Source organism: Arachis stenosperma, chromosome 4 (genome assembly GCF_014773155.1).
Source record: "Arachis stenosperma cultivar V10309 chromosome 4, arast.V10309.gnm1.PFL2, whole genome shotgun sequence".
NCBI classification, from domain to species: Eukaryota; Viridiplantae; Streptophyta; class Magnoliopsida; order Fabales; family Fabaceae; genus Arachis; species Arachis stenosperma.
In genome coordinates this window covers 146,011,792-146,030,377 of record NC_080380.1, presented here as the reverse complement: position 1 = coordinate 146,030,377, position 18,586 = coordinate 146,011,792, and the positions used below count along the sequence as shown (strand labels likewise).

Sequence of the window (18,586 nt, the reverse complement as noted above, 5' to 3'; positions counted from 1 at the left end):
AGTAGCAGCGGCCTCCCCTCATCCCGGTGACGGCGATGCGACAACCTTGAGCAGTGTGGCGGCAGCGAGTTGCGGGGTCTCCCTCTCCCGTCAGAAATCTCTCTTCTTCGTTCCTCTTCCTCTCTTCTTCGTGTGTGTGTGGCTGGTGGTTGGGTAAAAGGTTTCAAGGTCAGGGTTTCCCAATTTGGGAACTAGGGTTTCTGATTTGGAAAAAAGAGAAGTAAGGGTATTTTAGGGATTTTACAGTTTTTTAACATCAAGCTCTGAAATCGTTTTTGAAGAAGAGGAAGAAGCAGCAGAAGATGAGGAGGAGAAAGAGAAAGAGTTCTGAATTATGCATAAGGTGTACTTCAACGAATTTTAGGTGTATTTCTTAAATTCTTTGGGTGTATTTTTGTAATTCTTTAGGCGTATTTCTGTAATCCTTTGGGTGTATTTCTATAATCGTTTGGGTGAATTTCTGTAACCGTTTGGGTGTATTTCTGTAATCTTTTGGGTGTATTTTTGTAATCGTTTGAGTGTATTTCTGAAGTTCCATTATCTTCAAAACAATTTCAAAGCTTGATTTCAGAAATCATGAAAATTGAAAAAAAAAATGAAGCAAGAATACCAGTGATAAACGCAGGTAAAACAATGAATGAAAAGGCGAAGAGAGAATGTTCGAAGGAGATCGAACAAATTTGGCAAAAAACTCGTTTTCATGGAGGAAGAAGAAGAAGAGTCGTTCATAATGCATGGTGAGTAGCGCGCTTTGGAAACAAGAAGTGGTTGAATAACGTGCGTATATTTACTCTTGAATGTGGGAGTAATGCGCATGTGTTTTGTTGGGTTTGTGCCAACTTGTAAGACTTGTAAATCAAAAAAGACTTGTATGTGTAGCAGGTTTCGGAATCGGTTAATAACTATTTTAGAGTTAATACAATTAACACTAAATTAAGAAAAAGCAAACAATGCATAACTCCTTATTTTTTTATTAGTCAAATTATTATAATTCAAATTAATTTTTAACAAAATAACTTAAAATTATAATTTCAATTTTATCACGTGCATGACACAGATACAAGTTTTAAGTAGATTAGCCCATTATTTATGTTTCAACATGTATTTTATACTGATGAGTGACTGATTTTGGTAATTGATTTTAGTGTAGACGTAGCATATACCATAAAATAAACATCGTAACTCAGCCTAATAGATTTGTTAAGCAGGAACTGAACTACCACAAATCCACAAGCACTTCCATAATAAGTAATAACTAACACTTAATATCGTCCCTGGAAATAAATTACAGCAATAAAACAAGGCCAAGTTTCACAATTACACCCATTACCCATATAACAAATATTATGCAATATAGGTGAAATATAAAAAAGCATTCTCTTCCACACTCCACTTTGCAGCTACAGCAGAAAACCTAAATAGGGCTAAAAGATGCAAACATAACACTTATTATAGTAACAGCATCACTAACAAATGGATACACATGCCTGAAGATTCTGGCTGTATCACAAACAAAGCTCTTTTAACTTTCAACACAAGATACTGTGTACTCTCTTTTGCCTGAAAGATATAACGAAGTTACATATTAGGTAATATTCAAAATACATAGTGTCAAAGAGCAGAATTGCAGAAATATATATTTAACATAAAATGCAAATCATATCCCATACACATACATACATACATATATTATTAACATAAGAACAACTTCACATGATTGGAGTTGTATGTGTAAGAAAGTATATGTATATATAACGCCAAAATATATAATAAAAAGTCTGCATGTATAAAAACTAAAAAGTGAGAGCAGTAATGATACATATATAAATATCCAATTCAAAAAATCAGAAAGTATAAACAGAGTGATATGATAAAGCATCCTCTCCGAATTTCATCAAACCGCACCAACAAATCTATAACAAATGGAAATCCTTAGCATACATGATACTTATTTTCAACAAACTTACTGAATTATGCACTTATCTCACTCCAAATGGATAACCATAGAAACCTTTCTTTCATCACACTAATGTCCAATTTAAAGTTTCCACTATAAAAAACGTACAGTTAACATTTTAGTAGTACAATATCTTGTTTCATTTACATAATGTGCTAAAAAATAGAGCAGATATTAGTTTTGTTGATATGCCGATATTATATAATTGAATGGAAGTAGTATCTCAATAAAAATATAAATCAGAAGAAATAGAAACGGTACGTACCTTCATACTTGAGATCTGATCCTTTTTAATTTGGCCACCTTAATTGCAACAAATACATAGAGCTTGTCATAGACATCACTCATTAACTTGAAATAAGTATATCTCCAAGATTTCTTCAAGATCAATGAGAAGCAAACTCCCCAAAATGCCGTGACAAATCCAACAGCCATAGCAATGTAGAACCCCTCAGTTACAAATTGTTCATCATCGCCATCAGCATCATGTTCACTGATCTGGTGGCCATGTATGGGACAAGTATTGTTGAGAGGAGCACCACAAAGTTTTGGATTTCCTGCATAAGCAGAGGCATCCCTAGTTTGAAGTTGTGTGCCAAGTGGGATTTCTCCAGATAAATCATTGTATGACAAGTCTAGAACACTGAGACGGTCTATTTGAGCAAGTTGTGAAGGAATTGTTCCTGACAAATGATTTCGGGATAGATCAAGAAAATCTATTGATTTCAGCTGTCCAATAGCTGGAGGAATGTGTCCACTAAACAAGTTTCTTGAAAGATTTAAAGAAACCAAGCCAATAAGACTCATCATATCAACTGGTATTTCCCCTGTTAACCTGTTGCTGGAGAAATCAATACTTCTCAACAATCCCAGGATGCTTTCATATTTTGACATTTTCCCTTTCCATGTCAGTGATGCGCTATCATTATAAACTCCGGAAACTCCACGTACAGCATAACTACGGGAATAAACACTAGTGTCAAATTCATAATGATAGTCATCAGAATTTGCTTGAGTGGCCATAGCAGACAGATTACTTATGCATTTAGGTATACTGCCAGACAGAATATTCAGAGAGAGGTCCAAGACACGGATTTCATCGAGATTGCACATGCTAAATGGAATGTTTCCATGAAAGTTATTGGAATGTAAGCTAAGTACAAGTAGCTTTGAAATATTATCCCCAATCCAGGTTGGTATTGTTCCTGACAACTTATTATGTGCAGCATCAAAAACTTGCAGTTGTGTACAATTATTCAAGGATGATGGTATCTCTCCTGAAAAATTATTCCCTCCTAAATGTATTGACTTGATATTTCTTATTGATCCCAGAGACTTTGGCAAGTTTCCATAAAAATGATTATCAGACAAATCCAGGACGACCAATGATTCGAAACCCATCCAACAATCCGGAAGTTCTCCTCTAAGATTGTTGTTTGACAAATCCATAAATCTTGTGGATTTGGACGAGTTTGCACATAAAAGAGGATTTGCAGTTGAAAATCTATTATCGGACAAAAAAACTTCTGAAGCAGTTGAAAGGAACGCTGGAATTGGACCTTCAAATAAATTGGAGCTCAAGTCAATGGTTTGAAATTCAATATTTCCTCTGTGATGGTTGCCTTCAATTTTTCCTCTAATATGATTGTGAGAAAGATTCAAACTCCATCTCGGGAAAGACCGTTCCCAAAACCAATTAGGAACTGGAGTAGATATTTGAGCTTGTGAAATATCCAATTGCCAAATCTGCATTTGGGTCTGAAGCCACTTTGGAAAGTTAGGTCCCAAATTGCAAGAAGCCAAGTTAGCCTCGCTTATATTAAAAGGGGGAACCCATTCGACGCTAACATTGAAAACCAATGCATTATGAGACAAATCCAAAGAGTCAAGATTGGAAAGTCTTGAAAGGTGAGCTTCAGATATCAGACCATGCAATAAGTTATTTCCAAGGCTTAACTCAGTTAAGTTGGATAGTTGTCCAATACCTTCATGTATGCTTCCATTTAATCTGTTGTTACCAAGTCGTAACTCTTCCAAAGATTTAAGCTGAGAGAGGTCAGGCACCATCCCTGTAATTTCATTCCATCCCAAATCCAAGATTTCTAAGGGTTTGTGAGCACAACGAGAAAATACTTGAATAAATTCATGAAATTCCCCTGTAAACTTGTTCCTGGATAGGTCTAGTTTTGCCAAATTGCAACTATGAAACAAGGATACAGGTATCTGGCCTTGGAGCCGATTATTTTCAAGATTTAACTCCTCAAGGAGGCTCAAGTTCCCAAATGTTCCTGGTATGGTTCCTGATAAACCATTATCATTCATTCTGAGAATAACAAGGCTACTAGTGAAATTCATTAACCATGGAAATATGAAGGATGCATCCTTTAAAGAGTTGTAAGAGATATCCATATATGAGAGAGAAGTGGAGAAATTTGCAGGGGATGCAAGTGATGAAGTGGACACGGAATCAACAAGATTGCAACGACCCAATTCTAAATATTGAAGATGAGAAAGGCTACTCACTTGTTGTTGCCAATTGCTGGCACTACTGAGATTCACCCAAGGAAGCGAAAGATACCTCAGGGTTGAAAGTTCAGATAGCCATTGTAAGTCAGAACTCAATAACATGTTTTCATTGCCAGAGGGACTGAGGTCAAGAAATTGTAAACAAGAAAGGTTTCTGAAATGATGAGGAATGGTTCCAGTGAATGCATTTCCACTTAGATCAAGATGTTCTAAGGATAAGAGATTTCCAAGCTGAGGAGGCAGTGTTCCATTGAATTTATTAAGACTAAGATCCAAATATGTCAAGGATGACATATTTGTGAGTTGAAGAGGGAATCCTCCAACCAAATTATTGAAACTAAGATCAAGGTACACTAAATGGGAGAGATTTGAGAACTGAGAAGGGATTTGTTGCAGAGGATAAAAATCATTCCCTCCAAGATCAAGATACTCGAGGAAGAGTAGATTTCCCAATTGAGGGGGTATGTTTCCACCGAAATAACAACGAGAGAGATTGAGGTGTGTCAAAAAGGTTAAAGAGCCAATAAAAGGAGGGAGGGATGGGGTGTGAGTAAAACGATTACCACTAAGGTCCAAATACTTCAAATGATGTAACTCACTCAGTGATGGACTTATGGAGCCAAGAGTGTAATCACCATGAAGATCAAGCATGAGAACATGGCCTGTGTTGTTGCTGCACTTGACGCCTTCCCAGTTACAACACTCCTTCTGCTGCTCCCCATCTCCCCATGAAGACAGCCAATCATCATCATCATCGGTCACATTGAAGCCACGTTTGAGAGAAAGCAGAGTTTGCCTTTCACTCTCAATGCACTTCACACTTGCCACCACCACTGCACTCCTCGTCCATGCAAGTACCTGCACCATCAACACCACATAAACTACACAAAAGCTCCTCGAATTCGAATTCATTGTCATGACTGGAAGCAGAGAATATCACAAGTTGTTGTATCATATGATATGTTTGGTCAAGATTCAAGAAGCTCAGGACATTATGAATTAATAAGCAACTGATAGAAATTCGACCGATCAAAGCGTAGGTTATAATCACAAAAAAATAAATAATGACGACAGAGAATTCAACAGAGACTAATTCAAACCAAAGATAATGTATTATATATTCATGTGGAAAGGGACATACATAACAATACATAACTTGTCAAGTCTGTGACAAATGCTAGCTTCCAATCACTCAACTTTGTTTATACTCATGACTCATGAACTATTGACTTAACAAGTCAGCTTATAACTCTCATCGTATCACACTACGAAGCCCTCCACACCAAGTACGAATTATTTATTGTTAATTTCTTTTAAAATAAACAGATGTAAACTACTTAATGTTTATTATGAAATAAAAAATAATAATTAGAGATAGTTCCGCTGGCTTATTGCTATAACTTCAGTTTGAGTGCTTTAAATGCTGTATGTGTTTGTTTGTTGAGACATGGATACTAATTATTAAACGCAGTGATACATATTCATTGTTTGTTTACTGAGATACAGATTTAGATGAGACACAATGCATAGAACACAAAATTTGACCTTTTTATCTCTAATTATTTTTTAAATTAGCAATACATAAGACATAATACATAAGACACACAAAGTAAAATTGACATTTAGTTTATACATGTGTGTTTTGTACATTATTATCAAACACATCATAAAATTTGTGTATCTTTATGTTTATGTATCTTTGTATATTTGTATATGTGACTATGTATCTCAAATACACTAACCAAATACAGCCTAATGGATGGAATCAAATATCAAAAATCAAAATTCAAAAAAGCTTTACTAGTCTGGCTAATTTATGGAGGTTGCATTATGTAAGAGAGTCAACAGCAAACATATATTGTTGGAGGAATGTTTGGGTGCGTGTAGGAGTGAAGGTAAACATTATATGAGTTTGTTTTATATGGAAGCGTGCGTGTATACATAAAAGGGGAATACTTATTTACCCCCTTATATGTCAAAGACTAATCCAAAATTAAAGACATGAAGAATGGAGTTGAATTGATCAACGCGTTTTAACACTACTAAAACAAAATAATACAAATTGATCAATCTTAAGTTTAAGTAAGCAAGAAATAGTAATAAAAAACAGCATCAGTTGGTGCACGACTTAATAAAGATTAGAGTATAATTTTGACTAAGAATTATACGATTATTCAATTAAATTTATATATTTAGATAATTTTTAAATAATAAATTTAAAAATTAATTATTTCAAAGGTACACACTTGATTCTCGAAGAACAGGAGCAAGACTAATAATAGATGTTAATTAAGTAGTCCAAATAGTGCAGTGAACAGATTGACATGAAACTATGAAAGATATTGGGCTATATTTCACGTAATGGAAATGTTATTGTTGTTTAGTTTCACAAATTATATATACCTTTAAATACTTAAGCTCTGAACATCATTCCTGCAAACCTATTTTCAGATAAGTCTAGTTTGGTCAAACTGCCAATATGAAACAAGGATACAAGTATTTGCTCTTTGAATTCATCATTTGCAAGATGTAACTCCTAAAAAAATCTCAAGTTATTAACCATGGGAATACGAAAGACGAGGCCTTTAGAGAGTTGTGAAAGATATCTACTAAGACCAATAAAGGATAACACTCTCAGTTACAAATTTCTCGTATGTGTCTTAACTTTGTAGCTTCTGTTTTAATAAAGAAATTTGCCATTTATAAAACTTAAAAGTAGTTATTATGAAAGAGGTAAATTCTATAAATAGTTTATAACTTCAAACAAGGTCATTTACAAAGTTAGAAGGAAAACAAAATGGTAGTGAATAAGATTTATCATAATTATTTTATAAAAAAGTCGGTCAACAATACCAATAATCTGGTCCAACAAACTAGAGGAAGCAACAATACCATAAGGAAATATTTTTGTCACCTATGATCTTTGCCACACAACAATTTGGTTAAGGAAACAAGAAATTGAGTATCTAAAATTAGAGATAACTTTGCTAGAAGACTCCAATATTACAGAGGAAGTAGGTAACGTGGACGTTCAGTTAGAAGAAAACCATTTTATGGTTGTGGCGTAAAACTGAAACATATGTCGTCACAAACGTGTTTGTGCAACTTTTACTCCTTAAATTGAGGTTTTTGTATTCACATCACCTACCTCTGTTTCTTCCCCCTTTCGCCATGAAAACTCCACAAGTCTTCAAGGCTTCACCCTCTTCATTGGGACCACAAAACTTGTTACATTCATCTTCCACTTCTCTTCCTCTAACCTTCTTTGACATATTATGGCTAAGGTTGCCACCAGTTCAGCGAGTTTTCTTCTATGAATTCCCTCACCAACCTTCACTCTTCTATGATACCCTTCTTCCTAAACTCAAACACTCTCTTTCTCTTGCACTTGCTTACTATTTCCCTCTTGCTGGAACCCTCACTTGGCCTCATGATTCTAACAAACCCATCATCATCTACAACGTTGGTGACACTCTCTCACTTATTTTAGCTGAATCTGATGCTGATTTCAACCATCTTTCAGGATCTGACCTTTGTGAAGCCTCAGAGGTTCACCATCTTGTTCCTGAATTGTCCATTTCCGATGATCAAGCCACTGTCTTGGCCTTACAAGTTACCCTTTTTCCAAACCATGGATTCTCCATTGGAGTCACATCACACCATGCTGTTCTTGATGGAAAAACCTCAACATCCTTCATCAAATCTTGGGCTTATCTCTGCAACAAGCTAGAAGATTCATCATCATCACCTTGTGATTTGCCTCCTGAATTGAGTCCTTTCTTGGAGAGAGAAATTGTGGAAGATCCCAAAGGACTTGAAGCAAAATATCTGAGTGATTGGTTAAAGCAAGGTGGACCCAACAACAGAAGCCTCAAGGTTTGGAATCTTCAAGTTCCACAAGATTCAGTAAGGGGTTTGTTCAAATTGTCTAGATCAAACATTGAGAAGCTCAAGAACTTTGTAGGTTCAAGACAGAAAGGGAATAGCAATCTTCACTTGTCAAGTTTTGTTGTATCTCTTGCATATGCTTGGGTTTGCAAGACGAAAGCTGAAGAAACTAAGAGCAAGAAAGTTGGTATGGCTATAAATGTTGATTGCAGGAACCGATTAGATCCACCTCTTCCTCCAACATACTTTGGAAACTGCATCGGTGCAAGAGTTGCATCTGCTGAAACAAGAGAATTCTTGGATGAAGATGGTGGAGTAGTTGTGGCTGTGGAATCACTGAGTTCTGCTTTGGAGACACTGAAGGATGGGGTTCTGAATGAAGCTGAGACTTGGTCATCACTTTTGCTTGATGGGCTGCACAGTGATGAAGAAATGAAGCTTACTGGTGCTGCTGGCACACCAAGGTTTGAGGTTTATGGAAGTGATTTTGGATGGGGAAGACCAAAGAAAGTGGAAATGGTGTCTATTGACAGAACTGGTGCAATTTCTCTCTCAGATAGCAGAGATGGTGATGGTCTTGAGGTTGGTTTTGTGTCCAGTAAACCTTCAATGGAAGCATTTGCTTCCATCTTTGCCAAGGGTCTTCTTCTTTGAGCTGAGTTAATGATAAATCATAAATGTGTGTATAACACAAAAATGAGTAGCTGAAATGTTCTGTTCCTATTCACAAGTTTGGTTGTTCCTGATTTGTCATTTTTTGATCATGAATTCGTGTTTGGGATATCGCGTACTTGGATTAACGTTTGGATGTTGCTATATATGTGTTTTTTTAGATTTTATTTTAATCGAAATTGGATATTTGTTTGTCAAAAAGGATTTCTAAAAAATGAATATAAAAATTGCGTTGGAACGTAAAATTGTTAAACAGATTCTAATTTATATAATTTTTTATATTAGATTTGTAATTTATTTTTACCAATAAAGTGAAATATATTTCTTCTTGTATGGATACTTGGAGGAGAGTTCGGCGGCTGAAAATCGGCGCCGAGTTGTTATCTTCGATGCTGATCTATGAACCTTGGGACAATCCAAGCTTTCTGCCTAGGTGATGTATATGAAGCACGGATTCGTTCATGGTGTCGGTGTATCCGTGTCGGACGTGAATCTGACGCCGACACGCAGTGGATATGTCAAATGAGCGTATTGGTAGCGTGTTTTTTTGTGGTGCAAAATTGTGGTGAAGCGGTCACGAATTCGAACGAGTCCAACCCGATTCAGATATTCATGAGACGAATTTTTCTGCTGGGTTGCAAATCTACAATTGATTTTGTGATTTTATGCCTGATTAACCGATTTTCTCTTTTTAATTTTAAAATATTTTAAAATCAAAATAAATCAAAATTTAAATTTAAAAATAAAATAATTAATAAATTAAAACCTAAATCTACTTACTGTTTATTTTTTGTGGCTTACTTACTCACTAGCTTAGCCATTCTTGATTTTTTGCATTATATATTGAAGAAGAAGAAGAATAGAAGATACAGAGGATGATTGACTTGAAGTTGTGGTGTTTGCGGATGATGGACTTAGAAGAGAAGAAATTAATACATTTTCTGTTAGTGAGATGATAAGAATAGATGAAAGTTTTTTATTTTTTTTAATAATTGCATAATTTTAAGACTTTTTTATACAACTATATTTACTCTTATATTTATAATATGATATTTTATTAATTTAATATGTTATTTAAATTTTAATAATTTAATATATTATTTAAATTTTAATTCACGATGTATCCTAAACATGCCATATCCAATTTTTTTATAAAAAGAATGTGTCAGCGTATTCGTGTCGTGTCGTATCCGTATGGCGTGTCGTATCGGTGCTTCCTAGGGTGATGTCCAATCGTGCGGAGTATGAAAAAAAGGGGGGAGGGGGCAGGGGGAGTGTACCTGCAAAGTCATTCCGAAACTTAAGTTAGTATTGATAATTCAATGTGTCTTTAGGATAGAAGATCATATCTTTTATAGGTGAGACTATAAAGGTCGGTTACATTCTTACTTTATTGTTTGAATTGAAGAGCAGTAATAAGAGTGTAATGGGTGATGATATCTGATCGGAGGTTTTGACTATAAAATGTTGTCCCTTGAGCTTGATTGTAATGTGTAACACCGAGTTATAACATAAATTTGACGAGTTATGACTCATAATGCCAAATTATTACGTCGAATTTGTAACGGCCAGATCAATATTTAAAAAGATAAATATTATTTTAAGCAAAATTATATTATTTTATTCAGTTATTTATATTAATATCGTTTAAAAACCTAAGTCATCAAGATACAAACGATATTGATTGTCTAATTTTATTTATTATGAATAGCAACTGATAAATGCCAAAGTAATAAAAGTCTGATGGAAACTTTTGAACGAATGAACATCTAAACATCTATTTTAGATTTTTAGGTCGTCCAAAGAATCAAAAGCATACTTCAATGAAGAAATTGATTACCCAAATAGGTACATTATGATGTTTTTACCAATCTGCCACTATTTTAATTTATTATCGAATCGTCATCCTTTTCAATTAATTTGTACACTTATTATCATATAAAAAGTAGTTTAATATCACGACATAGAACCAAGTACTTATAAGAAGATGCTGAAATTAGTGATAACGTAATAGAAGCTCTCACTTAGTGAGCTTTAGTGCCTTCTTTTTTGTAGACGCCAGCCGATTGTGTCTCTGAGTCAACATTGAAAGAAAAAATTAGATGTAACTATGACGACAAAGTGACATCTCTATAAATAATTAAAACAAATGGTAAGGTAATAAATTTAACAGATAATGGCAAACTAAAAAAGCCGGTACATGATTGAGCAAAGTAGAATAGTGATGAGTAGACATTTAATGGCAACTTTAACTTATCAAATGCTACTGTACCAAAATTTATGTGGCTTTATTATAAGGACAATTTTATAGTGTTTATGAATTAATGTATATATTTTATTTAAGAGAAAGTATAAAAAATTAATAAAATATTTATATAATATGGATAATGAAGATTTAGGGAATATTAGAAATATAATTATTAGTATTATTTTTTTTAATAGCTGAAGCTTTTAGGATGGGTAGTATTATGACATGGTATTAAAATTCTAGATTCAAAAGTTCAAGAGTTCGATCCTTGGTGAACTCTAAAATCAATTTAAATTTTTGGAATGAGTGATTTCATGACCTAAGATATTTATTATTCCTAGTATAATTATTCTAGATAGTATAGGTGATGTTTATTTTGTAACTCAATAGTCTATTATATACATTATATATTTAGACCATTAATTCTTTAGCAGTATTCTTTATCTAATTTATTATTTTAGTAAATTTTTATTTTTAAAAATTATTTATTTTTATATTTTAAAATTAAATATTAATTTTTAATTTTTTTAATAAATAAACATTATTTTTTAGATACGATAGTATTCACCTTATTATAATAATGGTTCTGAACTTCTGATGATGACTTTCTGTTTTTCTTTTATTTAAGTTTTACTCTTTTCTTTTACTGTCCATTGATCTTCTATTTTTATTTTCTTGTTCTTGCTTTTAATATTGGTCCTATCCACCAAGGCACTTATGCTATTATCTAATGATGATGATGATTTGTAGACAATAGGCAAAGATTAGGGACTTTTGTTTCGATCTAAATTCAAGAAGTTTTGAACCCTCGTGATCTCTTTGAAATCAGGTTGATATTAGTTTTTCTACTAATATTACTTCGGAAATTTTTATATCTTGATATAGCACGCACAAAAAAAGACAAAAGAAAAAAAAAAACACGCACAAAAGTTAATAATAATAAAACAAAAATAATAGAGGGTAGGGTCACTCAACAATTGGCATTAATAATTGGAGTAAACTAAAAGTCAATGTGTGCCCCGTATTTTCTCAGCAGGATCCATGCATGTGAGATATAAGGATTATTGACGCACTGTCCTAATCTAGTGGATTAAGTTCCATATATTATATGTGGTTATAACTTATTTGAAATTTCGAACTGAATATTTGTGATGACAGACAAGAAAAGTGTATACTTCAAATTTTAAATACTCATTATTTTTTTACATAATTGTTTAATTTATTAATTTTTATAATTATTTAAATACATCAAGTATTTAATAAATAAAAATATGTAAAAACATTCCTTATTTAGTTATTTTTAAAAGAAAGGAATATGGTGTTTATTGTTTAGAATTCTGGAGCTCCACACGAGGCAAAGTATAAAATAATATAAAATGTTATATGGCTAACTGGTGATGACTGCTGACCACGTAACCAGAAATCATTGAAATAATTTTTAAAAATGTTATATTAAAAATCAGACATTAAATTAAATACTATTTATATAATATATATATCTGAATAAAATATATATATATATATGAATATATAATAATTAATTACTAATTAATTTTTAATATTCATATAATATTATTTATAACTCTTGGAAATGAGAAAACTAACAGCAGATAAGAAACCATCAAATATGACTACTGCTAATTTGTCAAATTAATAACTCCAAATAATAACTGCAAAATAACATTGTATTCTCCAAGTGCACGATGAAGAATATTTAAAAATAAAATGAAAAATATATATCAAACTTCGTCCTATTTCTATAAAATATAGAGAATAGCAGATATTATAAAACCCATAAATTTAATTTTTATAAAAAAGGATACCTAAAATGCCAAAATCTATACCTTGTTTCTAAAGTTTTGGGTTCGAATATATATATTGTTTTGCTCTTTTTAAGCCTGTCCGAAGAATATTACTATACACTTATATATACAGGTGAGTTGTAGACCCCATTATTAATAATATTGGTCCCGCGTGCACACAAACCTCAGGATTCAAGATATTGGGCGAGTAAAAGTGAATTGGATCTTGTATCTTTCTTTAAGAGGTAGATGACATATTAGTTTTTGTAGAAATATTATTTAGTTCGAAAGTTTCTATGTTGAATTGTTGATGAAGCCGTACCAAAAAGAATATAGAATAATAGATCAACTAAAAAATTTTGCAATAAGAGAGAGTCGGACTGATTTTTTTTTATATGATTTAGTGGTGTGAATTATGTTGGGTTATGATTATTGCGGGTGAATTATACTATTATGACGGCGTTGTTTTTAGGAATCTGTGGGGAAAAAAATCGGACCCACCGATTTCAAGCAGATAGAAGAAGGAACACAAATCGAATCCGTCGATTTGTGTGAGAGAGAAAGTATGTTTGCATGAAATCGGACCCACCAATTTTTTGTTGTCCAATTTTCTAAAACGAAGAGTGCAGTAATCGGATCCAATGATTTCTGGTGACCAAAATTTTTTTTTAACCCGGGAGTGCATCGGTCGGACCCAGCGATTTGTGATGCGCACAAAATTCGATTTGATAGCACGCAGTCGGTCCGTCCGATTTGCCTGTAAATGCATACATAAAATAGAAAAATATCACAGAAGCCCCATTTCTTCATCGCCGGTCTCAGCTGTTCTTCCTCTTCTCTCATTCTTCCTTTTCTTTCATTGTTGTAGAATAAATTTCAGTGACATTGAGAATAGTCAGGTACGTATACTGTTATGGATGATAGAGTTGTATTGAAAATTTATTGTTACGGACAGATTTTATTGCAAACATATGAGGGAGTTCAATTTGTGTGTGAAAATTCATTAGATGTTGTTATTCCGTTCACATTGTCATTTGAAGAATTGAAAGGGGTGATTTGTGAGAAGATAGATTCTCGAAGATCTAGGAGAGTATCGTGTATTTTGTACAGGTATCCTTTATCTGTGTTTGGTGGGTTCGTTCAATTTCAGACCAAGTACGTGACAGATGAAGCGAGTGTGCATGAAATGTTTTCAATGTATATGAAAAATCGCTACCGAATGTCGTGCATCGAGTTGTATATTGAGTTTGAGCAATCTGAAGCGGACCGTAACATTGAATTGGAAGATTATAATAGTGAAAGCAAGGATGAATTTGAAAGTAACTATGAGATTGTTGATCCAGGTGAAGATGAAGATGAAACTGGCGGCGCTATGAACGCAGATGTGGCGGAAGTTGCAAATACACTAGCAAACCCGCATCCGTTTCAGGAGCCTTCTTTCATGCGGTCGTTGGATTTGGAGGCTATGCACGCACCAGAGTTTCCGCAATATATGAATGCAGGTGCGTAAAGCTAGATAGCTATGTGAAACTCTGAAGTAGCTGATGAATAAGTCAGATGAGTAATATATGTGATATGTGGATAGTCATTTGTGACCATAGCATGTGATTTTTTTATTAATTAATAGTTCTTTGTTATGAATTATATTTAGTTGTTCTTTACGTAGATAGAATAGAAAAAAAAAGACTATTATGATCTTACATGATAAAGTGTGTTTATTAATTGAGTTGTAATAAATGATTTATTACTGAGTACAAAATAAATAATTTATTTCTTTTGATGTATGCAGCGATTCCTGTTGTGGCGGATGGTGAGTTCACGGTAGGGGATGTAATTCAGTTTAAGGGAGGCAGTAATCAAGGCAATGAAAGATTATACCATCCGAAGAGGTGTAGACTATTGGGTATATGAGTCGGAACCGACGACATTCTATGCCAAATGTACAGAATATGGCAATGGTTGTGACTGGTTGATCAGGGTTACCAAAATGCAGAAGAAGTACTGTTGGGAGATAATGAGGTACAATGGAAGTCACACTTGTACCAGGTCTACTATTTCTCAAGACCATTCGAAGCTGGATTCCAAGGCAGTTGCAGAAGCAATTAAACCGTTGGTAGAGGTTGACCCGTCTATAAAGGTGAAATCAGTCATTGCTGAAGTCCAGTCAAAGTTTAACTACACCATCAGTTATCGCAAGGCTTGGTTAGCAAAGCAACAGGCGGTGGAATCAATTTTCAAATGTTGGGAAGCATCGTATGAAGCTTTACCCATATGGTTTGAGGCCATGTGTCACAAGGAGCCATCAGCAGTGGTTCACTTTGAAACAATGCCTGCTTACCAAGTGGATGATTTGGTTCCTGATATACGTGTACTGCATAGAGTCTTTTGGAGTTATTACCCTTGTATAAGGGCCTTCAGACACTACAAGCCAGTGGTGCAAGTGGACGGGACTCATTTGTATGAAAAATACAATGGTTGTTTATTAGTTGCAGTCTCACAAGATGGTAATAATAACATCGTGCCTATTGCATTTGCCATAGTGGAGGGAGAGACTTTTGATGCATGGTACTTTTTCCTGAGTAACTTGCATCAACATGTGGTGACACGTGATTGTGTGGGACTTATCTCTGATCGACACGATTCTATTAGGTCAGCTATTGAGAGAAGTAATGGGGCTTGGTCTCCTCCTAGAGTGTTCCATATGTTTTGTATTTGGCATATTGAGTCCAACTTTTTGAGGAAGTTCAAGGCACCTTACTTCCATCTCCTTGCAGTCGACACGAGTTGTCCTACACAATGATCTATACAAGTGTTCCAGGCATGCCGAACCCCAACTAAACTGTATGATCTCACTGAAGTTACGGAGCAAAGGTAAAAATTTTCAATGCACCGCTGCACCTGACTTATCTTCAAGCAGAATTATCCCAAATAACAACATTATGTGACACTTTACATACATCTGAATGTGAACATCATCATTCAACACTATACAATCTTTCAAACCCTTAAACCACGTTAATTTTATAAAGCTCCCTCTACAGTCCGTCTTCCTTGGTGCAACTCCAAATTAGTGCAAGTACTCGGCTTCCAATGCCTCAAAACTACTCATGGTCGGTCCTGTAACTGGAATACCATTTGTCGGCAGACCGAGAATTATCGCCACATCCTCCAAGGTCACGCACATTCAATCAGAGCATTAACCATTGCTGACTGACATTGGATAACTCCAATCTGGGAAACATAATAAAATCCAGTCTCGCGTAAGTGTGACTCAACAATTTCGTTGTATGGATCCAGCGGCTTTAAATGATCACATATCAACATCCGTGAACCCTACAATATCACATTTCCGTTATAAGTACCAGTATAATATAACTATATTATCAAGAACACAATTATCCTTACATGTCCATTATAACTAATTCCCAGCATAATTGCATTTCAAACATACACAATAAATTATACAAAAATCCTTCAATCATATTCATTACCTTATAACAAAAAATAATTAACCTTAATTAACTAACCAGAATAATTTCACGACTGATAAATTATTTATTCGTAGTACAAATATTTTTTTTCTTTCAACCTCTATTATTATTATTATTATTATTATTATTATTATTATTATTATTATTATTATTATTATTATTATTATTCATAAAATAGCATTCTAATTTTATTATTATTATTATTATTATTATTATTATTATTATTATTATTATTATTTTATTATTATTCATAACACATCATACTAATTTTCTAATCTAAGTTTAGTTATTACTAATTTATTGTCTAAATTTTACTGAATTAAAATTTAATTATTAATCATCATAAATAAAATAACTTATTAAATTTTTATTATTAATCATAATAATTTATTAAACTCAATTACTAATACTCATAATAATAACAACAAAAACAATATATTAATATCTACTCTAATTTAATATGTACAGATCTCATTTTCCTTCTTCTTTCATTCATTCTTTACATTCATCACATTCATTCATTTTTTTATTTTATTTTAACCAATAACCATAAAAAAAATCCAACTCAAAGGTAAAACTAACCATATCAGACATACATACATATATGATTAATTCCTATTTTAATTTCTATTTTTAATCACCTAACAATAAAATCATATACACATACATGATTAATTTCTACTTAGCGTGCTATTATAATATATATTGCTAATAAAATCTAATATTATTACTATTATTATTATTAAATCAGATTATTAAAAATTAAAAATTTACATAATTTGAATGCCCAAGATAATTAACAATATGAAACTTCGGTTATTTATTTCTTTAACTTTTCTTCTTCTTGGCATTTTCTTTAAATTTTTTTGAAGGTTTGTTGTGGTCAAACAATAGTAAAAAATGAGAAAAGTGGTGGGGTTAGAAGCATGGAAAAAGAGAAACGAAAAGTGAAAGAGATACTGCTAGAAGAGAGGAAACAATCGTTGCTTTTAGAAATAGAGTCACGAGCCAACCAAGCCACCAAGGAGCCCAAGTGTATGCGTAACGCGTGGACAGAGTACTCAAATCGGACCAATCGATTTATACACCTTTCGCGTCCTGAAATCAATCCGTCTAATTTTCGTCCTATAAATCAGTCCGTCCAATTTCTTCTACACAACCATCACATCTTCTACACAACCATCACATCTCGATAAAATACTCTAAACCTCTATATCACTGCTATACCCTATCAACCTCACCGTATCAAAATTAAAAAACTGAGAGAGTCGTACGTCACTCACTTGGTATCAATAATTGGAGGGAACTCAACTAATAGCCAGATATTGTGAGGGGGCTGCATGTATGCAAGAGAGCCGGATTTGTAGTTTTGAGAAGTATTCAAGTTATAAATACTTTTCAAAGCATTTAAAACTGTACTTTTTAAAATTAATATATTTTTATTAAAATTTAAATTTCTAATATAATTATTATATCTTAATAAATATTTCAATGCAATTTAATCTTAATTAATTATTAATTATATATGACTAAAACTTTTTCATATATATCTATTATGATTATTTTAATTAAATTTTAAAAAATATTTTATTAAATACAAATATTATTATTTATATTTATTAAAAATATTATTTAATTTACTATATATAAATGCACAATTTCTAAAGTGTTATCTTTTAAAAACTAATTTTAATAAACTACTAACAACAAGTTAAAATCTTACTAAACTGAACCTAACAACATCACCTTAGCGCTTCTATAATTTATTATGAAAAATAAAAATATTATTTATATATTAAAATTAATTATTAAAATTAACTACTAATATGTATAAATATATATATTATTTAATTTATTTTCAATACATACGTATTTATATTTTTATATATTTTATATCAATAGCTAATTTTAACATATAACATAGTTGTATGAAATATTATGGGTATATAGTGAATTAAAACTTACTTTTTTTTTACTCAACATTTTAGATAATAGGTGCAAA

The 18,586-nt window shown here is 32.8% G+C and overlaps 2 protein-coding genes across 2 annotated transcripts; one reads left to right on the top strand and one right to left on the bottom strand.

Moving 5' to 3' along the window:
• Nucleotides 1–1,089: 1,089 nt before the first annotated feature.
• LOC130973209 (receptor-like protein EIX1) lies at nt 1,090–5,461 on the bottom strand. The gene is made up of 2 exons (XM_057897646.1): nt 2,223–5,461; nt 1,090–1,560 (listed from the first exon to the last, which is right to left on the bottom strand). The coding sequence occupies exon 1, from the start codon at nt 5,399–5,401 to the stop codon at nt 2,225–2,227; it is 3,177 nt and encodes a 1,058-aa protein (XP_057753629.1). The 5' UTR covers nt 5,402–5,461; the 3' UTR covers nt 1,090–1,560; nt 2,223–2,224.
• Nucleotides 5,462–7,499: 2,038 nt separating this feature from the next.
• On the top strand, nt 7,500–9,152 carry LOC130974313 (malonyl-CoA:anthocyanidin 5-O-glucoside-6''-O-malonyltransferase-like). Its single transcript, XM_057899130.1, has one exon. It carries the CDS (start codon nt 7,655–7,657, stop codon nt 9,023–9,025), a length of 1,371 nt encoding a protein of 456 aa, XP_057755113.1. The 5' UTR covers nt 7,500–7,654; the 3' UTR covers nt 9,026–9,152.
• Nucleotides 9,153–18,586: the final 9,434 nt, after the last annotated feature.